Source organism: Kwoniella botswanensis, chromosome 1 (genome assembly GCF_036426115.1).
Source record: "Kwoniella botswanensis chromosome 1, complete sequence".
NCBI classification, from domain to species: domain Eukaryota; kingdom Fungi; phylum Basidiomycota; class Tremellomycetes; order Tremellales; family Cryptococcaceae; genus Kwoniella; species Kwoniella botswanensis.
Genome location: NC_088599.1, coordinates 3707037 through 3729272, shown reverse-complemented (window position 1 = coordinate 3729272; position 22236 = coordinate 3707037). Strand labels below are relative to the sequence as shown.

Sequence of the window (22236 nt, the reverse complement as noted above, 5' to 3'; positions counted from 1 at the left end):
ATATGTTGTACTGTATCATTGATAGCTAGCATGTCTTGACCAAGGGATGTCGAGCCTTTGCCACGTGGGGACTTCGGTACAATGCGCTGCTGTCTAGCTTAACTCGATGAACGAGAATGACATGACCATGATTTCTACTTTTCTCCCTAGCAGATTCATCGCATTCTTTCATTGTTTCAAGCATATGCAGCATCATACTCAGACCTGGATATTCACCCATTTGGGCAACATTCGTCGAACGTGCTTGACGGTGGCATGATGAATCTCGAAACGCGGCTACGATGTGGAAGAGATAGTGGATACACAGGTTGTTTGTGTAGACGAGATACACAGCATACTTCTCAGACACGTCACGATCAACACAATACATAACACGCCAACAGCCGATCCATACAGTGCTATAAACGCGTCCATGTAGCCGTAGTGCAGGTGTTGACGACGCGCCTCTTTTGGATGACGGTCAATGCGAATTTGATGGTTACAGCAAGGACGCTGAAGGAAGACATCATGAATAACATCTCCTACCACGATCATCTTGTCCATCGACTCGTTATGAAGATGATGATTCTTTTTGATCTTCCATGGCTATGTAGAAATCTACACCGGAGAGTGAAGGCTCAGAGGTACCGCATCTCCTCGACACCATTGTGAATCCTTCACAGTGTATGGGGTTGAATGATGTTCTACATGGTCAAAGTTTTCCGTACTAAGTTGCCAAAGGACCTAACACATGTCTGTGTGTCCGTGTGTCGACCATCAATCTTGTTTACATCTCTCATCGACCCTTGATGGGATGTAAACAACTCGAATAGCAAAAGAGATTCACGTACTCGCCATCAACACCTACGCTCTGGTCATATCCAAAATATCATCCCCTTACTTCTTTCTTCCCAATTCTACAACTAACAATTCTTTCGTCCATATGACATATTGACACTGTTTCTACCTATAGGTATCCCAGTATCATTTCATCATAGGATCTACCAAAGAGGGCATAGTTGGTAGTATCCCTCATCATGCCTTCACCTCCTATTTCACCTACACCGAGGAGATGGCGCTCATCGCCTGATCAACCCCATCCCGATTTTGCAGCTTTACTATCAACGTTCGAACAACCTTCTTCATCATCTTCAGCTCCTCATTCTCCCAATTCAGTTCCTGAGTGGGCGACTCCAAGAGGTGTACTTTCCGACGACAATGACAATGTTGAAGCTGAGGTAGAATATCTCACCGCTACCGCTGGTGATGATTCGACAGCAACAATCAATCCAGATATCGATATTGAGATTAGAACTACTTCTCCTTCACCTCAACGTCCAACAAGATCGACTCGACAACAACAATCAGATCTTGGTTCGCCGCTCTTGCCGCCAAATAGAGGACAGCTGTTTGGTGAAGATTTTGAAAGGAATGAACTCTCGCTTGGACCTCGTGGTATATTCTCCAACGAGGGTGAGTCTTATTAGCGATTATCATTCAGAATATCTAATGCTGATATTTATTATATTTATTATCAAAATCTCTGACTCAGCTCGACCTGCTCAATCCTTCGAATCTTCCTACCCTATCCCCACTCAAGCTACCGGCCAATCCACGGCAAACATCGATGCAGCATACGATGGTGTCTTATCCCAACTTGACGCTTTGGCAAATCCTATCCCTGTAAGACTTCCATTCGCACCATCGTCGTCCTCTTCCTCATCAACCAATCCCTACTTGCCTCCAAGCACCTTCCATCCTATGCCTATCAGACAACCTCTAGTCGGACTGGGAATCAACATGAACCCTCGACCACCCGCTTCACCTGGTCTGGGGAACTACCAGCACGGTAATCTATCAAGATTATCTACCGTCACAGAACGAACTGAGAAGTCATCTTCACCTGCAAGCTCTCATGGACGTTCAAACTCACATTCACAGACCTTATCACCTACTTTCCCTGGTGCATATCGAGAAGGTCCTTCAAAAGCTGTTTCAGCTTCTGCATCGACAATAGCCGGCAAATATCCTTTACCGCCCAGTCCTACCAAAGTACCTTCATCAGCTGTCAAGGGACCTCGGTCAGCTTTCTCGACTGGTACGGGTACTGCTCCAGGTAGTGCAGCTGGTACTCCCCAAGGAACACCTAAGAAGGCTTCGGATCTCATCAAGATGTTCGAATCTAAGGGAGATAGTGCCGCTCCGCCACCTCAACCCAGATTCATTCCCACTTCTCCCTCTAAATCTACTCCCTCTAAACCCTCTGCAGCTCCTACTTCGAGAATCGCAGGCTTACCTAACGAAGGAGGTAATTCGGTGTTTGAAAGTGGAGATTATGTTCCACCATCATCGTTCCGAGGACTACCAGCGACTTCTTCCGCTCCTACTCCGCCACCCAAACCACCCTCTCCTCTCTCTCAAGTAAGGGGAATGATAGCTTCCTGGAGAGCCAAATCGGGTACAATCTCTCAAAGACCTTCCGGATCGTCTGGGCTTGGAGCTAGTCCAAGTAAAGATGGTGCTTCGGGCCTTTTCAGGAGTGGTACGGGCGATAAAGGGTGGAATGTGTCTATCAGAAGGAGGAGGAGGAATGAAAGAGAGCTGGCTGAACAAGCTGAAGACTCTCATGAAAAAGAAAAATCCGCTGAACAAAGGGAAAGAGAGCAAGGGGAAGAAGAAAAGAAGTCCGAAAAGAGTAGTGGTATACACGAGGAGAGGAAGGTCGAGGAAGCTCCTAGTAGATCAGGTAGTTTGAGGAGCGATAAGAAATCTTCTGAACCTAAACAATTGACCGGGGATGTAAGTTTTACTTACCTTCAGCTTCGCTAGGTTTATTAGATCTTCAGCTGATCATGGACTCGTTTAATAGCCTATAAAAACCGGAGCATTGTATTATCTGAATGTGCATGATCAAGATTCCAGACCAAACTTCAGATGGGTGCAAGCAGATGGTAGATTGTATAATGAAGGTTTGGAATTGAATTGGGTAAGCGATAAGGGAAGAGCCACCGTGACTTTGGATCTAGAGTTTTGTGATGGTTAGTCCAGTTGCTCAATTCAATATTTGACAAAGAGTTCAAGCTGATTGTAGATATGCTGGCAGAGGTCGCTTCCACCTATAGTCCGAATAATCCTATGGCTGGGGATGACATTGGTGCTGCTGCTGCGAGAAGACAGGGTCCATTGGCAGATAGCCTTTATCCCTTCAAACTTGTGGGTTAGCTGATTTGAATAAAATTTTCCAATAGCTGATGATTCTCTGGTAGGTGTACGATGATGGAGTTGAAAGATTGGCATGTGATAGTGCTAGAGATCGAGGTTAGTCGTAAAGATATAAAGACCATATACGACATAATCGGGCTGACGTTCCATCTCTAGTTCGATGGGTCAATGCTATTTGGACAGTACTTGAACGAACTCGGGCTGCACCTTCAGCATCCCTTCGAGCCAATCGATCATCGTCCGATCATGGTTCAGAAGCAGGTGGTTCAGCTTCTACCCACTTTACACCAGCTGAAGGCACCCAGCCACTTCCTTCTTCGCCTCTGCCGAGCAGTACCGGTTCTCACCCACTGTATACTACCGATGATGCCGTCATCGAGACTTCTGGTGGTCTGCATGCTCCGATCGTGCAACGAGGCAGTAGGAAACTTGCTGCTGGTGGATTAGAGCGGACTAGAAGCATGAGAAGAGTAGCCAGTGAAGCTGATATCAAGGAAGTTTCCGCCCCTCCTTTACCTGAGAAAGATGTCCGTTTTTCTCCAAGGACTACGACTGGCGCTGGTATTCAAACTGTACCCCTCACTGCTGAAAATGCCGAAAGACCTTTATCAAGAGATTTTACCTTTGCCCACGGTATCAAACCACCAACTCTGTTCAACACCCCTTCAGAAGGTCCATCGAGCTTGCAAACTCCCGCTACCGGCTTCCAATCTCTTGGTGGCACTTCTCCACAGTATAATACTGCTACTCCCGGTACTGTCAGTCAACCTTTGTCAAGTCCTTCCAAATATACCAGTGCAAGGTCAGAGATCGCTCCTACACCTACAACTGTCAACCAACCTCTGTCGGTGTATACCGCAGCAATGGGAACTCCCGCTTCCTCCAGCCAGCCTTGGTCTGCTCATACGGTACCGCCACCGGCCCCTTCGACTGTCGGCGATTACCAGTCCGCAAAAGACTTTAGCTCAGGCCAATCCACATACACCGCTCCTCAAGGACCGCCTTCGACCATTGGCGATTATCATCCTGCGAAAGACTTCCGTTCAGGTCAGTCAATTTACGCTGCCACTCCTGCTACTATCACTCGACCTCTCTCCGAACAAGCTTGGACTGCTCAACCTGGATCTTTCACTCCGGCTGGAACCACCAGAGATATACCTTCTTCTGCTTCGGTATATACTGGTCAACCTGTTTCGGCAACTCCAGCAGCTACTACTCGGGATATACCATCTTCTCCATCACTGTTCACAGCTCAGCCAGGTACTCAGACGCCTTTGACAACCGCCGAACCTTGGACCACTGCCTCACTCAGTACTGCTAGACCACTACCTTCCGAACAAGCAACAGCCGAGGCTTTCTCTCCCACAGCTTCAAGCTACACTGCTAAACCAGGCTCTCAAGCTCAAACTCCTGCAACAACCGTTCGAGGAATGTCGACTCCTTCAAGTCACACTGCCGTGCCTGGTCCTAACACACCTACACCGATGGGTACAGCTCAGCATTTCTCCTCCATCTCGAGTCAGACCGCAGCAGCCCCACCAAGTCTGTCTACACCGATGGGTACCGCTCAGCAGTTCAGCACCGAGCTCTCAGGCTACACTGGACCCACTCCAGCAAGTACCGCTCAGCCATGGACCTCAGCCACGTCGGCACACACTCCTCGAGGCCCATCTACTTCGGGCACTGTACCCAATACACCCGCAGGGGTTCCTCAGGTAGCTATCACAGGTGCTTCCCCAAGTGCACCTCCTACCGATGAAGGACGATCTCCGTATGGTACGGCTCAGCAAACTATCACCACTGGTCTGACAGCGCCCACTCATCCTTTCGGAAGTGCTCGAACTGGTACAGAAGGGTATACTACACCATCTGGCTTGCTTGGATCTCCTTTCCATACTCCACCTCTGAGAGATCGATCTTCTTCTCGTATGTCAAGGAGCTCCGGAGCCTCCTTCGCTACGGCACCTCCGCCTGTGCCATCTCGAGATTCCCACTACTCTACTGCTTCACCTGGCAATACGACTACCAAAGCTTCCTCAACCGCCTCGAGTCCAACAAGGTATTCATTGCATGATGCACCAGTCCCAACTTACGCTGAATCTGTTAGAACACCTTCAGTATACCCTACCGCCACTCAGGGTGATAGCTACTTCACTGCTCAAGCACCAGGCCGTTCAGCGACGGAATACGGTACCGCTAATGAAGCTGATATTCAACGATCAGAATATCACGAACGACCACCTACAACCCGATATGCCACGGCCACTACCGATCCTCGATATACCAGTTCGATGGGTACTGCACCTACTACACCAAGTAGATCACCTAGATCATCGGAATGGGAAACTGCACCTCCTCCACCTATCAGTAGAACAGCTTCTTCGGATGCACGTTCAAGTTCGGATCGATTAACGGACGGTCTTACCTCGAGAAGAGGTAGTAGAGCTTGGACTCAGGTCTCTCATCCAGACTCGGATGACGAGCTGCTTGCTGATTTGGAAAGAAGATCTTCGAATGGCAGTAGTGTGTCCAGAAGAACCAAGTCGAAATACACGACTGCTACCACTGTACCTACACCCTCGAGGACTGCCTATACGGCTCGGACGTTCGATCAAACTTCGAGGACTCCTTTGGGCACTGCTAGGGAGAATACGTTGTATACTGGTGCTAGAGAGACTGTATATTCGACTGCTACAGAGTGGCAGACTTTACCTTCGAACTATACTACTGTACCTGCTACTCAGTGAGTTCACTCCGCTCGATTCCCTTGATCACCAGCTAATCGATGTATCTATCAGATCGTATTACACCGCTAAGACTTCTCAGACAGCTCCTATCAGAGCTGAAGCTCCTCCACCATCATCGTTCAAGCCTAGTGAGCCGGAGAGTGTCTCGACAGCCTCGACGATACCTAGTCGACGGATCCCGAGAGTTCCACCTCCGGCATTATCCTTACCTCCTGCCTTGCCTGCGCCACAGCCTACCGCACCACCTTCTCCAGTCTTCGTGGCTCCTCAGACTCGGCAGTTGCCACCTCCTTCGCCTTCTTTCCCGTCTTCCGTTCCTGCTACATCGAGATCACCAACTACCGATGTGTCCAGTACTGCGATGACGGCAACGACAAGAGATCTGGCTACCGGAAGTGATGTTAATAGGTTGCTAGTGAGTGGTACTCCAGTTGAATACCCTGTAAAGTCAGTCAAGCTGATGACAAGCTTTGTAGAACTTCTTGCAAGGCCAGGAACAAGCCAAGCAGGGTCAAAACACTCGAGTTGGTAATCAGCTTGATCGGATCGAGCGAAAGGTCAATCAAATCGCAGAAAATCAAACTGCTTTAGCAGACAGAGATGGTCCACCACCTGTTCCTTCCAAAGATCCCGATGACTCACCTCCCTCATCACCTTCATCCATCACCTCTACCACTTCGTCGACTTCAACTGCTCGACCAGTGACTCCGCCACCACTGATCATACCTGAAGTGATCAATCAGCAGTTCGATGACTTACGGAATTTGCTCGGTACCCTCATCGGCAGGCAGGAAGATCTCTTAGGTCGACAAGACGAAATGGCCCAAGAGATGAACCGAAGGAGAAGTTTCGATATCGAACTACCTGATAGAGGACCTGGTATGGCTCGACTTGAAGATCTACTCAAGAGGGTACTCCGGCGAGTGGGAGATAGCGAGTTCGCAGATGAACTACCGTTGCCACAAAAGGAGAAGAAGATGTATCCTTCCTCTTATCCTGCCACTCCTAAAACCGAAGGTACTAGAGAAGGATCGATGTATGAAGGAGGTGATAGTGTATATGGTAGTGAATTTGGTGCAAGAGGTAGAAACGCTCCAGCCAATTCGATTGCATCCAGCTTCGACCGACGGCGAAGACGACCAATGAGCGAAGTATCATCTAATCTGATGGAAGGCGAGATACCTGAACCTGAATTTGACGAAGAATTCGCTCTGTCCGGATTACCGCCTGATACGCCACCTGAGGAGTTTGTTTCTCGTCAACCTCAATTCCCTCGTCATTTGGTAGGTCAACGACCCAGACAAGGTCCGGTTCCTGTTCAACAGCCTGTTCAACCTCAGTATGTTCCTCAACCTGCTCCTATCCGAGAACGACCTGAAGAAGAGGAGTACTATGAAGAAGAGCCTGAACAGCAATACGAGCCTGAACCTGAACCCGAACCGGAATATGAACCAACACCTGAACCGCAACCTGAGGCGATAACTGAATATGAACCTACTCCACCACCTGCACCAAGGGAAATGACTCCTCAACAGACACCGCTTCAACCTCCTGTACCGTACCGAACTGATGATGATTACCAAGATCATAATGGACAATATCCAGATGAAGGTATCCAACGAGGGCCTTACAGACCTGGACCACCACCTCAACCTGTCGATTTACCTACACCTGTCAACTCGCCTCGAAACATGCCACCATACCAACCTACTCAACGTGGTATGAGACCTGGTTTCGCACCCGCTCCTGGAATGCCTGCTCCCCCTATCCCTGGTCCTGGTATGACTGATATGCCTAGACCTTCTTTGCCTAGGATAGCTGGTGTTCGTGATCCGATTTCTACTACTTAGTAAGTCAGTCACATCCGATATCATGAATTATACGACTGATGGTATGGATAATACAGTTTCCGACGTGGTTTCCCTCCTGGACCTATGGGGCCCATGGGTCCAATGGGTATGTTCCCAGGTCCAATGGGTATTCCTGGTCCTGTAAGTCTACTTTACTTGACATGATAGACTCTACTGATCTATTATACTAGGGTATGGGTCCGTTCATGCCTGGTCTACGTCCTGGAATGCCCGGTTTTGGTGGTCCCATCGGTCCTGTAAGCTTATTCATCCTTCATTCCTGACATGCAATTACTGATCTTCCATGCTGTAGAATGTCAATCCTTCTCTTCGTCGAAACGGTTTCTTCCCTCCTGGTGTCAACTCGACTACAGGCGATTATGGTCTCCCCGCTGCTGCTCGATATGGTAATGCCGGTCTTCCTCCTAGTGGGCCTACGTCCATGGGTGTTCCCAGACCACCTTCTGGAAATATCACCACTGTCGATACTGGTCTTGGAAATACTACTACTGAATCCACTGTTACAACTCCATCTGTCACATCTGTCACTACTGAAGAGATCGTCACTCCCGCTGCTCCTACGATCGTACTTCAAGAACCGATACACATGCCTACGGAACATGCCATGACTGCTGATTTGCCACCTATACCCCTTTCGGCTTCTCAAGTCGGCACAGTAAGTACCACTTCAATATTGTTATATGTAGGATTATGGTATTGACTGTGCTTCCTAATCTCAGGATGACAGTTTCAGACGTGCTTTGGGTAACACTCAAACACTGGCTGCTGCTCAAGGTGAACAACAAAACGAAATGTCAAGATACCTCCATGGAATGAGTGATCAGATTGCCGATGGAACTATGGCGACTCAAAATCAATTAGCTGAAATCTTAGGTGATATAGCGGCATTGAGAGAACAGATCAAACCTAAACATGTTCACGCTCGAGTCTTACCTGATGGAACTGTCATGCTTGATAATGGAGATATCGTCGATGGAATAAGAGGTGCTCCTGCACCTGTCACTCCTGGTGCACCACCCCCACGACCACCACCTGTCTCTGCCCCACATGTCGAAGGTAGAATCTTACCTGATGGAACGGTTATGGTGGGCGGTAAGATCGTAGATGGAATCAAAGGTGCTCCGTCGGTCGCTGCTCCTGGTACACCTATGATGGAACTGGATGAAAAAGTCGAGGAAACTGTGAAGGATATGGAACAAGATAGAAGATTGGCTGAACTTCAGGAGAAGAGTGAGTCTACTCAACCTTCTAGCGTTTCTTCACCGTTCATCTGGCCGAAAGAAGCGATACTGACTGTAACGCTTGTGTGATAGTCGAAGAACTCATGAGCAAGACTGCGCCACCACCACCAGTCTCTGTCCCGGCACGTGCACCTGCTGAACGCATTTTCGAGGAAGAGGAGATCATCTCAATGAGAGCCGATTCCGGTACCGAAGCTCCTGAGTTGACACCTATGCCTATTCCTACTACACTCGGTGATCCTACTCCTCTTCCTACACCTGCTCCTGCTCTTACTACAGTCGGCACACCTGCTCCTACCGTCGCTCCCACGGCTATTGGACCGAACACCGACATTCGACGAGAGAAGCAGGTCATCAAAGAGCGAGAAGTCATCCGAGAAGGTCCAGTCGGTGGTCGCCATAAGGAGGTCACTATTGTCGATGAGCTGGAAAAGGATATGGTTACTACTGTTCCTCCTGGATCACTTCCACCCGGATCAGTTCCACTGGTGACCTCTACTTTACCTGCTGGATCGGGTCCACCCGGGACTGTATTAGCTGAAGAAGAGAATGTTGCTGTTACTGCTGTCCCGACCGCACCCGGATCTGGAGGTGCTGCTGCTTCCGGTACGTCCCCACCCCCACCTCCTCCTACCGTTCCACTATCGATCTCGGTGCCGACTGCAGTTCCAACAGCTGCAGGTCCAGGCACCATCCCACCGTCGATAAGACTCAACCCAAGAACTGGGAAACCGCTCACCTTACCTCCTCCTCTGTCCACCCATTCCATGTCACCTATTCAAACTGAATCTGGTCTTGCGCAACCTACTCTACCTCACTTGATACGTGAAGAGCATGAAGAGGTAAGTCATCGGCAACTACTTTTGCCCAAATGTGAATCGGCTGATCGTAATGTTTCTAGATCATCTCCCGACCTGCTGATGGAGGACTACCTACTCATACGCATACTACCACTCGAACGTATACTCAGGTTCCTGCTGGTTCTGGTCCCGCTGGCTCCGGTCTTCCTCCTGCAACTGTCATGGACGATGCACCTATATCAGCTGTGCCTCCTACTGTTGGTCCTTCGGCTTCCCTTCATCCATCAGCTGGTAAAGCTGCTACTGTCGTGCCAACCGCAGCGCCTCCTCCTGCTACCGTGATTCCATCTGCTTCTGGTGTTCCTTCAATGCCTATCATTGCTCCTGGCACCCACAAATCTGACCATCAAAGCGTTGTCGAACAGGCACCACCGAATATACCCACTACCAAGACTTCTCACGAAACTCAAACGGTGGCTCCTGGACCAGTACCTATCGACTCGAGGAATGAATCCGCTTCTCATACCGTCCATCCGGGAGTTTCAGTCGATGATCCTTCTGCTGTGGTTCCTCCTCCTACTGCGCCATCTGCTCCTGCTCCTCCACCGCAAACAGCAAGTAACGTACCATCTGCTCCAAAACCAGTGTGGGATACCAATCATCCGAAATCGCCTAAACCCTCTAAAGCCACGTCTCTTGCCAACGTTCCTACCGAGAAACCAGCGTCTGTAGTTGGTGGTCCTCCACCTGCTACGACTGCTGCCAACGTTCCTTCGGTCGTTGAAGCACCTGCACCAGCTGTCAGTGATACCGAAATGGTAGCTCCTCCACCTGCCTCCGCCGCTCCTGCTGATGCAGCTGCTGTACCTGGTCCTCCGGCGTCAACTGGAGGTAAGGGTGGTGTCCATTGGGATCCTAAGATACCATCAAAGGAAGTCGCTACGACACCTCCCAAGTCTCCTAACTCACCCAAGTCTAAGTAAGTTATGCATATATCATTATTCTAAGTAGTGATGCTGATGTCTCACTTTTCAGACCTGCAACCGTTGCCGATACTACTGGTGCTCCTGCCAACATACCTTCTGCTCCTCCCGCTACGGACTTTTCCAATGTACCGGTTGGACCTGATCCTGTGACAGCCTCTCACCCTATATTGTCCGGGGCGGAAGTCCCAATGACTGTACCAGCGGCGACCGAGACCAAGGTTCAAGAAACAACTCACAAGCCCGCTTCATCCGGTAGTGGCATCCTGAAAAAACCTAAATCGAACGAGAGTCTGAAGACTACCGCAACAGGTGTACCTCTTGTTCCTGCCGATACCAAAGCTCATTCCGATCACACCACCGTTGGAAAACCGGTTCCTACCCAAGGAAGTGGTAAATCGACCAGAGTCAGCGATACAGCCCATGTCGACCATCCTCCTACTCTGGAGGATCTGCAGATGGAAGGTAGAGATCTCACCGCTCATCCACCTGGCACGACTGTTCACGTACCTACTCATCCAGTGGCTTCTTCCGGTTCTAACAAGCTCAAGAAGAAACCACCAACTTTCGCTGAAGGTTCCGTTGCTGATCCCGCTAATGTTGTCAGTAATATTCCAGTTGGTCCTCCTTCAAGAAGTGGTACTCCTGCTCCATCAATGAATGCACCCACACCTGCTCCTATGACGATGGAGGAAGTGGTCTTACCGGATGGTCGAACGGCTTACATACCCAGTAGACCAGCAAGTCAAGCTGCTAGTGCTCCTAAAGAAGCTGCCCCTCCAACTGCACTTGGATCTGCGCCTCCACCTCCTGGCGATCGACCATCAACCGGTAAGAAGGAAAAATCTTCCACCAATGCCGCAGATAAGGAAAAAGCGTCTACAGCTCGGAAAGATACGACACACACGGGTATACCAGCAGAGTCAGAAGTAGGTAGAGGACATTGCAGTGTATGCTGTCCTCATGGACCCAGAGCTGTTGGAGGGGTACCGATCGAACCTTGTGAACATCAAGATGGAATATTGGGTCAAGCTGCTAAACAGCATACCGCACCTACCGGGCCAAGATCCAACAAATCAGCAAAGATCACTAAACCTACTTCACCTGGATCATTGGGTCTCCCAACTGAGACTGAAGCTGTCGGTGGACCAGGGGATGAAGTACAAATGGGTGATGTAGTTGGGTCAGGAGATAAACCCAAATCTGGACCTCCAAGTAAATTGTCGAAAGGTCAGAAGAGCGGTTCTCCTGAGGATGCTATGGAAGATGCTAGGAAACTAGCAGGTGAGCAACTATCTGACAGTTGTTGTATCTGGAATTGAATAGCTCATGATCATCCAAATCTCCTAGCTAAACAAAAAGCTGCGGCTGAACAAGCTGGTGAGTAACTCGAAGATATGCGTAAGTAAGGGTTACAGCTGATTGTGTATCTGTGGATAGCTCTAGAAGCGGCCGAAAGGGATGCCAAGTTGAAAGAGAAGGAAGCGAAAGCGAAATTGGCGGAAGAGAGGCATCGTCAGAATGTCGAGGCTTTGGCGAACTTACAGAAAGCACTTGTAAGTCACTAGGCACCATTTTGACTAGTTACTGTATACGCTAATACTGTCAAATATGCAGGACCTTCTCGCTACTGATAGCAAAGCCACCAAGACAGCGGATGACGAGAAGGCTAAAGCCCAAGAGAAGAGAAGAACGGATAAAACAGCTAGAGATAAGAAGATCACCGAAGCTTTGGATAAGTTGGTGCTTGATAGGGAAGAAGCTAAGAAGAAAGAAGTTGCTAATGAGAAGAAGCCTGGTGAGTTTGTATCTTACTATGGGTTTGAACGTGACGACCTGTCTTACTTATCTTGTTCGTTGGAATAGGTACACAAGCTATCTTGGATGCCTTGGCGTGAGTGACTGTCTTTTGCATCTTCTTGGAAAGGTCAGGGAGGGAAACTGATCATCCTGGTTCCATTTCCACAGCAAGAAGGGAGAGTCCGAATCCGCTTTCTTACGAAAGCTTGCCCTCGAGATCATGGAACAGAATTCTAACCAGCACACACAAACTCAACAAGCTGCTAAAGCAGCTGCGAGGGAGCAAATTGGTTTCAATCTGGCTGGATAGTGAGTTCTAATCTCTTCCGTGAAATATTGAAGGATATGTACTGATGTCAATGGATCGTCAGCTTGGATGATTTCTCGAAAGCACTTTCTGTAAGTACAGCTGATGGATGCTTGGATACATGTCCCAAGCTGACTCTGCTATAGGGTGAAGTCCGAGTACTTCTCAAAGAGGTCGGAGATCTTAGAGAATCAAGAAGAGCATTGTACATGGAGTTGGCTGAATTATTGCTCATGAAGGGTAGACAATCCGCAGGGTAAGCCGCTCCACCACAGCTGTCGCATGTACAGAGCTGATCGAATATGTCAACAGTGATTTGATGGCTGTCATACCATACCCTGCTGGAGCACCCAAGAACCCTGCTAACCAACCTAAGAAGGAAGAGAAGAAGGTAAGTATCCGGTTGTCGTTTTATCATGAGATTTCTCGCTCATATCGATCTGGTTCAGGATGGCGGTGGTAATCAGAATCAACAAGGTCAAGGAAAAGGTAAAGCACCTGCTGGTGTACCTGCCTGGGCAGCTTGGCACCCTATGATGCCACCAGTCATGGGCAGACCGTTACCTCAACCTGGTGGTCCACCACCTCCTATGACAATGAACATGAGCGGAGGTATGGTACCTCCCCCTCCTCCATCTGTAAGCGGTCTTTTCTTCTGGAGCCTACTACGGAGATATACAGGCTGATGCGATTTGATCGTGACAGGGTAAACCACTTCCTCAACCATAATCAATTGTAAAGTAATCTAGAATACATACCCAGCCTTGTGGCTCTTCGATTTTTAGTTTGGTATACCCCGTATAATTGTTTTCATAGATATTATATACATTTCTTTCTTTGACTTGTTTTCTATATCTTGGTCTATACATTTTCTTTTTCTATCGTATACTTGTACATTTGCATGCTTGATGAACGATGATGAACAAACACATCCAAAACGAGTGGCAAAGTCAAGTCACGTGATTACGATAGATGTTGACTTCTGCGAGAGATGTTTTTTTCCGAACCACATATATAATGTTGGAATCGTTGGTTAAGATTCACTTTGCTCATCTTGACTTGAGAATCATCAGAAGAACGGGAAGCAAGATGTTGGGATCAGCTCTTGCTAGGAAAGCAGTCAGACTGCGATCCCTGCGTTCAAGAAGGTTATTGCACAGGCAAGTTCGGTCGTACCATTCCATTCTCCCTCATTCAGCTACTTCCACTAACGATGAACCTAAATATAAATAGCTATGATCGACCTCCTACACCATCTATCCCATACCTCACTCACTTGCCACCCTCTTCAGAGCCCACTCGTCCTTTCCCACTATATCAAACCCCACCTCCCCCCGAATATATCCCTCTGACCAAAGAGACCCTCTCCCAACTACCTTCTGAAGAATCGCTAAATAGACAACTAAAAGATCGCCTGACGAAAAAGGCAATTGAAGGTCTACCAGAACTGACTGAAGAGGATTTGAAGGATTTCTATGCTGATTTGGTGCAGACTGGAATAGATAGTAGAGAAGATGATGTACTTGCTATTGAATCACCGGGTGGACAACTGAAATTACCTTTAGATATCAGGGAGAGGGAAGATATTTTGAATGAGCTGGAAAACAGATTGATAGGCTCCGGAGACATCGAACAACAAGGTGGACTGATGAATATAGATGAAGAATTGAGGAGGGAACCAAAGCATTATAAGATATTTGCTGCTCTCGCTCAGCTGGGTGTACCACAGGATGGACCTAGTGGGACTAGTAAATCACCTGCCGGAGCTATACAAACTCAACAAGGCGTAGATATACCACTGGGATTGGTCAGCAAGAGGGAATGGAATGTACTATTTGATGAGTTTGTGAGTTAAATGATCGCCTCACCAGATACTCGATGGCAAATCAGTTGACATTGTGTGTTTACGTAGATCCAGAGAAGAGATGCTAGAGGTGCAGAAGCCTTGTTAGACGTAATGACTGTAAGCTCCTATCTCATTGAGACCCGACCATGATAGTCAAGCTGACGAATCATTCATAGCTACATGGTGTCCCTGTTGACGAGACCAAGATCGAAGAAATCATCAAGGTAGATGCTGCTGCCGGAAGAGTAGATGATGTAGGCCGGCTAACGGCTGAAATGGCCAACAGTGAGTATCCCGCGATACTATGAATCTGACCAAAGCTGAATGTGAACGATAAAGGTGGACTGGCAATATCTGATTCGCATAAAGACCTGTTTATCCTATCGCTTTTACGTCACACACCCTCACAACCTCAGAATGCAATATCTCAACTCACCTCAGCAGAACAAGCTGGCCAACCATACCCTCAATCTTCTTACCAAGTCGTTCTCCAACATCTCACTCAGCCCTCGCCACTGTTCCAGCCCAACGCACATACTCGAGCATTAGCATGGGACCTTTTTGCCAATATGCGACTTTCAGCTCATCCGACGCCGTCCCGGGAACTGTACACTACCATGATCAGGACATGCGGAGAATCTGCTCAGCCTGAACCTGAACGAGCGAGGGATTTATGGATTGAGATGACGGAGAATGAGAAGATCCAACCCTCGAGAGAAGAATACAGCGCGATCATTCGAGCGTTGGGATTTACGAAGAAAGATTACCTAGAGGCTTTCGACCTGTTACGTCAAATGCTGGCGAAGCACCATGATGCCATTTATACACCCTTCTCGTCGGAACAAGACGGCTTACCAAGGTTCTCTCAATATGTACCCACATTGGAAACCTTCACTGGACTGCTGGAAGGTACGAAACGAGCAGGCGATCTGAATCGAGCGAGATGGATTTTGACTGAGACTGTCAAATTGGCAAGAACGGGGAAGATGTTGAATTCAAAAGAATGGAGAGATGGTATAGATGCGGATTTGTTGAGTGGGATATTCATGACGTATGCTAGTTGGAAGCCATTAGTCAGGAGAGGTGCGGTCAAAGTTAAAGATAACGATGAAGTACCTCAAGAATTTGGGGAAGATGGGCAGATCAAGTCTGAGATCGAAGCGAAACAACTTGAAGAAAAGAATGTAACGGATGAAGAATGGCTAGATGTGGATGTGATGGAAGAACTCGTCGAATCGTCTTCAAGCAAATCGGAAGTTATACAAGATCCATCGAATTCTCATTCTAATCTTCCTCTTACACCTCTTTCCTCCGCTGACGCATTGCGAGAAGCTACAGCGCTTTTCCAACGAATCTTGCATGACGTTGCTTCACCACCCAATCCCGATACTTATCTGCCATTCAGAGATGTCGTTCTCGGACCAAGACTTATCAACTCGTATATCTCTGTGCACATGATACACTCCCCTTCTCTCGCAGCCACCAAGAAAGCCTACGAAGAAGCTTGGTCAGCTGTATCTGAAATCACCAAAGGGAGCTTCAAACCGAATGGATGGAGTTATCTGCAAATCCTAGAAAAGTGTTCACATGGTACTAGAGCTGGAATGACCGATTCAGATAGACCAGTAGCTTTCGAATGGGGACAGGCCATATGGGACGAATACCTATCTTGGTCGACTAAGGCTCTCAAGGGATTGGAAACGATTAATGAACCCTCGAAGAAAGATCGGAAGAGGTGGTTAATGGGATTAGGTGATCGACAAGTCGAGAGAACCTGGAAATCTGCTATTCGTCTATTCGCATTATACGGTAATACACCTTCCAAATCATTAAATACCCTTAAAGAGTTCTTTGTTCGATATCCACCTGAAGATATACTAAAGACCTACAGACCTCTTCCAGAAGTGAACGGACTGAAAATCAAATTGATTACACCTAATTCTACACCCGAGGCAAATGTCCCACCATACTTGCTATTCAATGATGTAAAAGTATTACATGAGAAGTTGATCAAGAACGATGATATAAAGGGATTAGGTAAATTGACGTTTTATATGAAGAGTTATGAGATGATGTTGTTGAAGAGAAGGAAATGGAGATTCAGAGGTGTTGGACAGGTCAAAGAGAGGAATAGAGGAAAATACGCTGAGAGGGAGAGAAAGAGGTTGGAAAAGGCGGCCAAGGTGGAGATGATCGAGGGGGATGTTGATGAAGTCGATTAGGTTGAATGTTGGAGGATAGTATACCCTGCACTTGATATACACATTTAACGAACAGATAACTTGACACATACTACTCAAAAGGATCATGCATTATTCACTACCTCATGCTGTCTTCACTTTCCAGTTTCAAAAGCATTCGGTTAAATTATCGAGCTCTACGTGCGAACAGTGTTACAGGCAAAGATCAGATATTGGTATTATTCCTTCGTTGACATAATGGCAAGATAGATCATATTACTATTCTGCACCATTCTCTCAATATTGAATCGTACAATGAATCGCGTAGTGCAATGCAGTCGCAAACACTGACCAACATCGTACAAATGTGGTACATTCATTCCAACGTTATATGTTGAATGTTATAGTTTATATGCTGTATGTTATATGTTATATATGTAAGTATGCAAACCCGTTGTATCATGCATTTTCAGTCCAATTAATATCCCATTAAAGCATAAAGATTCCCTGGAAGGAAATTTTCAATCGTAGGGAAGTCAGAGAATAATTTCCACCTTCATAGCGTCAAATCCTTCCTATCGGTTGACCATGACTAGGTACGTAATCCTCATCTACCCTAGCCGTATCTAGATTTTCTAATAATTGCAAGATGAATTTCGATTCGAATGATGAATTGGTAAATACCGTGATGAGTGAGTTGGAAGTCGTTCGTAAGATGTTAGGTGCCATTACTAGAGCTGTGCGCGTGTACGAACGGTCAAACATGTCAGATATCATTCCTTGTGTTTCGTAACATTGGATGGCATGGATCTGTAATGCAGTCGAATCACTCACCCAAATTACCCGGAGTCATCTTGGTCACTCTGACCACATCGTCTTGCATGAACAGTTGAATAAAGCTGATCACAAATATCAATACCCTTCGATTATATATAGGTAATCTCTTCAAGAAATCGATCGATTCTTCGGATGTTTTCGAGGCTGATAAAGCATCGTTATATAGACTTGAAGGGATAATGGGATCTTCTAGTTCGCGTAACCATAATTTGAACAAAGAAGATGCAACATGGGGATCGTCTATACCTTTCTGCGAATTATACATGACAGGTTCCATCAGCTTTATTACCGAAGTCAAGTCGTGATGGGATCGATCATGAGCACTTACAAGCTGATAATGTCCCCTATCCATCCTACTCTTCAGCTCATTCACACTATCTCCATCGCCCGGTACTCTGAATATACCTTCGGCTTGTAATCCACCCAAAGCCAAGATCCCATCCGCCAAGAAAGGCAATATCACAGGCACTTTCAATGTGGGGTAGGCACGTTTCTGTAGATCCATTATTCGATCGAGGGATTCGCCATAAACAGATGGGTAGAATGCTGCGTCCTACATATACACACAAGCACATGTCAACTCAATCTTACGATCCATAGGAATATTCTGACGAAACTCACACTGGCATGCTCGATTTCTCCTACAGTCAGAGCTTTCCCTCTTCCACCTTTCGCAGCGAGGACCTCCAATTTGCCAATACAATCTGCGAATATAGAACAAATCGGTATCAGATTCCCTTACCTTCATTATGAAACTGTAGCGTGTACGTATCTTCATCGGAGACTTTTACTCACACTTGGACATTATTCCTATCCCATCTGCTTTTTCACCCGCATTGATCCGCAGGAAATTCTTGACGAACGGTTCGAAATTCTTGCTTGGTCCAAAAGCATTTACAAGTACGCAGAAAAGTTGGAAACCCAATACGACCGCGTCACTACCCAAGTCACGGACCAGTAAGCGAAAAAAGCAGTAATGCAGATCGGAGTTCTACTTACTGATTAGGATTTTTAGTCAACTGTTTGATCAATTGACAATAAACTTCATCCCTCATCTCACTCGATGCTACCGAAAGTTGGATCATCCATCTAATTTCCTCTAACACTTGCATCTTATCATTTTTGATACCTGCTCCTCCTCCCATTCCTTCGGTACCGCTAGGTTCAGGTTCATTGTGAGGTGCAAATCCATTCGCCAACCTGCCATTCCTATCCGGATGACCTTTATCATCTTTCCTTCCATTCAACGCTAGACTCGCCAAATTCAAATGCGAACTACTAGACAGTAGCGGTTTGGCATTATCGACCGGTTTATCCCTTTCTCCCATGACATGTTGAATCACTTTGAACGTGACTATTGCATCTTTGGCCAAATGTTTGGATAAAACCAGTAGAGGTGACGTGATAGGATTTTTCTGCCAGTTGAGGATCCGCTCAACAGGTACTTTCTGTCTCATTATTCCTGATCGTTTAGTGGCAAAGTACTTGCGGGCGAAATCATCCGTTTGGAACGCTAGGATTTCACTGCTGATCTCTGAGGGGAGGAGGGGATGTAATCTGATAATGACGAGAGAATCATCGATCAGCAAATCCATCCTCAGCGATACGGATCGCGTGATACATGGAATATATATCATTCTGCTCACCCAGTAGATAGCCTCTTCGTCTTGACACTTCCAACCTGTTCCACATAGATCGGCTCGGCGGGCATTCTAGGTAACCCAGGTGTGGTACTTCCACTCGTACCATTCACGCCATTCATGACGGTCAATTCTGTCGGTGTATCCGTTTCATTTCCCTGAGTATCAGAATTAGATTCGTTCGATTCGAAAATTGGACCAGTGATCGTGGTACGGGATTTCTTGAGAGGTGATCCTCTAGCTAATGAGCCTATAGACCATATGGCATATCATTCACCAAACTCTCAGATCTAAGTATTTCCGTCTCAGATCATGACTCACTGGTGATACCATCACTGGGACTAGGGCTACCTTCGCCCAAACCCAAACTCAATCCTTTAAATCTCCTTCCAGGACTTTTGAATCCAGTCTTCACAGTTAACACCTGTGATTTCCTTTTTTCCCACCATCCTCCACCTGCTGATCCGGGAGTTGTGAAATCCGACATATCAGTCTCGTTACCTGATCCTTCCTCTACTACACTCAATTGTGACCCATCGGTATAACTTATCGGATTGGAAGATAACGAATCAGAAGCATTATGCGATATTATGTTTGTGTTGGTGTTCAGTCCATCTCCCATCAAATTATTCTCCTGACCATTTCCATTAGCAGTATAGGAGCTAGGTGTTGCGAAATGTCCCAAGACAATAGCCTCTAACGTCTGTGAATGGGAGGTACTGTTGCCATTACCGTAAGATGAACTAGGTGTAAGTGAGGATGACCGATTCGATTTTGATGGTGAGTGTATAGGACGTGGGATACTGTTCAGAGGTGAATAAGGTGGTCGAGGATATGCTTTGTTCGTTCCTGGGGTAGATGGGGATTGAATTGGGTTAGGTGAGAATAGGTTGGACAATCGATTCTGTCTGTTTGATCGGGAAGGTGTAGTAGGGACTATCCGCGATGATGTAGGATTGGAGGATGATGAGGGGGATTGGGCAGTGGGTCGATTAGGCAGTGCAGCTCGCTAAGCAAATGACAACGAATAACTTTAGTAGTGTTACAACCATATTGAATAGGCGTTATTGTACGTTGAGAGGTTGGCGGAACAAGGGGAGCTGGAGAAATCAAAGCAGCTCACCTGTATCAACCCGAGTGGGATCACAAACGCATTACCTCCAGGTCTAGTCCACTGAGTTTTGCCAGTTAATGTATCTTTTTGAACGAAAACGTCAAGGGCAAGGACGAAAAGGAGTTTGCAAATGGGACGAAAACATTATCAGCTTTGTGTACCTTTATTATGTTGAATGATTATATATCTGTCCAATTGTACTCTACCTGACATCCCTTTGAGCCAAGGTAGAAGGTCACTCACTATAGTAATAACTTCTATTGCCTCTAGTAGCATCTGCGAGTTCCCACCATTCTCCATCGGGTGATCGTGGTACGCTACGAGAAAGATGAATCATTGGTCAGGACGCGGTAGCTTATGATGATCGTGATCAAGGATACTCTTACACAAATGCCCCTACCGGTGGATCCCAACTACATTGTCCAGAGGCAGGACAAGCGAAGAAGACGTGTTGGGTCTATGAACCATGAAAATACTCATAAGCTAGGACACCATTCATTATCGACATACAACATTTAATTTGCGCGTGGTGTTAGAAGATACATTAAAATTCAAGGTGAACTCACCGAAGGATCAGCAATAGTAACCCAAAACTGCAGACTCCAACCTAACGTTGGATCTTCACATTTCGCCAGTGCATCTCGGACATCTAATCCAGGAGGTAGATAACCTCTATGACCAATTTCCAGATCCCCATTGTCATCACCATCACCATCGATACGTTGTTCACTCTCATCTAATCCTGATCCCATTCCTACTCCTACTCCGCTAGAAGGATTAGCTGGACCAGCCCCTACTCCAGGACTACCGGAATTACTGTTGCTGCCTGAACTCTTACTTGGATTTTGGCTCATTGGACCTATCCTACCAGGTGAGAGATAACCTCTATTATATTCCACCTCTTCCTCTACCAAATGTCGAGCATCCCGCAAAGCCTGTTTCTCCTCTTGACGATTGATGATTGAGTTGGGACGCGGCGGATGAGGGATCGAAGAGTATGAGGGTGGTAGAGTAGATTGACTCGTTGGGATTGATGAGATAGGCTCAGCTAGAGTGATAGGGGTTTGAGAGTGAGACGAGGAGGAAGAGGACGATGTCGACGTCGGTGGTGGTTGGGACTGAATGGCTGTTGACATTCTTGACTGCCAGCCCTGGCTTTGCCTTTCGATCCTCGGTCCTCAGACCCTTTGCAGAAGAATGACTAGGATATGGACTGCGATAAACCACAAGTAACAGCGAGGAATGTATGATAATGTGTAAGGTAGACAAGGCTGATCAATCTAGGTTGGGTGAATCGAGCAAACAGGAATGTCGTGTTGTACAACTAGTCTAAATGAAACCAAAGTGAACCTAGTACGACGAATATCGAGTGAATGTTGATTCCGTGCCTACTTGCCGAGTACGGGTATATGTACAGAATACACTTTAAAGTTTCCGAGAGTCAACAGATGCTGCTTGTTATATCTTGCTTGTTGATTTGTTGAACCGGTGTGACCATGAATGTGATGGTGATGGTGGACAATGGTTGATCGGTAGCGATGACAAAGTACTACATGGTACTCAAATGACGCTTTGATACTCAGCCATGCCATACGGGGATCTGTGCGTACACACGTACATCACGCCAAACATGGCGTATGCACAAGCGACCATCAACGCATCAACGCAT

At 47.0% G+C, this 22236-nt stretch overlaps 3 protein-coding genes across 3 annotated transcripts; 2 read left to right on the top strand and 1 right to left on the bottom strand.

Annotated features, from left to right (window-relative positions):
- Positions 1–1016: 1016 nt before the first annotated feature.
- On the top strand, positions 1017–13679 carry L199_001417 (uncharacterized protein; the record flags this gene model as incomplete). Its single annotated transcript, XM_064887172.1, has 25 exons — positions 1017–1452; positions 1532–2778; positions 2849–3017; positions 3083–3192; positions 3246–3297; positions 3358–5944; positions 6000–6363; positions 6425–7797; positions 7855–7939; positions 7990–8055; positions 8112–8474; positions 8539–9049; positions 9133–9902; positions 9962–10815; positions 10896–12127; positions 12194–12223; positions 12284–12399; positions 12461–12641; positions 12710–12737; positions 12812–12952; positions 13015–13042; positions 13097–13206; positions 13263–13341; positions 13400–13588; positions 13656–13679. 25 exons carry the CDS (start codon positions 1017–1019, stop codon positions 13677–13679), a joined length of 11145 nt encoding a protein of 3714 aa, XP_064743244.1.
- A 484-nt stretch (positions 13680–14163) lies between these two features.
- L199_001416 (uncharacterized protein) lies at positions 14164–17018 on the top strand (the record flags this gene model as incomplete). The annotated part of the gene is made up of 4 exons (XM_064887171.1): positions 14164–14796; positions 14863–14913; positions 14973–15081; positions 15136–17018. 4 exons carry the CDS (start codon positions 14164–14166, stop codon positions 17016–17018), a joined length of 2676 nt encoding a protein of 891 aa, XP_064743243.1.
- A 522-nt stretch (positions 17019–17540) lies between these two features.
- Positions 17541–21703, bottom strand: L199_001415 (uncharacterized protein; the record flags this gene model as incomplete). Its single annotated transcript, XM_064887170.1, has 12 exons — positions 17541–17713; positions 17811–18063; positions 18142–18366; positions 18435–18517; positions 18609–18751; positions 18813–19370; positions 19460–19703; positions 19775–20462; positions 20577–20650; positions 20811–20884; positions 20954–21024; positions 21134–21703. The coding sequence occupies 12 exons, from the start codon at positions 21701–21703 to the stop codon at positions 17541–17543; spliced, it is 3156 nt and encodes a 1051-aa protein (XP_064743242.1).
- Between the last annotated feature and the right edge of the window lie 533 nt (positions 21704–22236).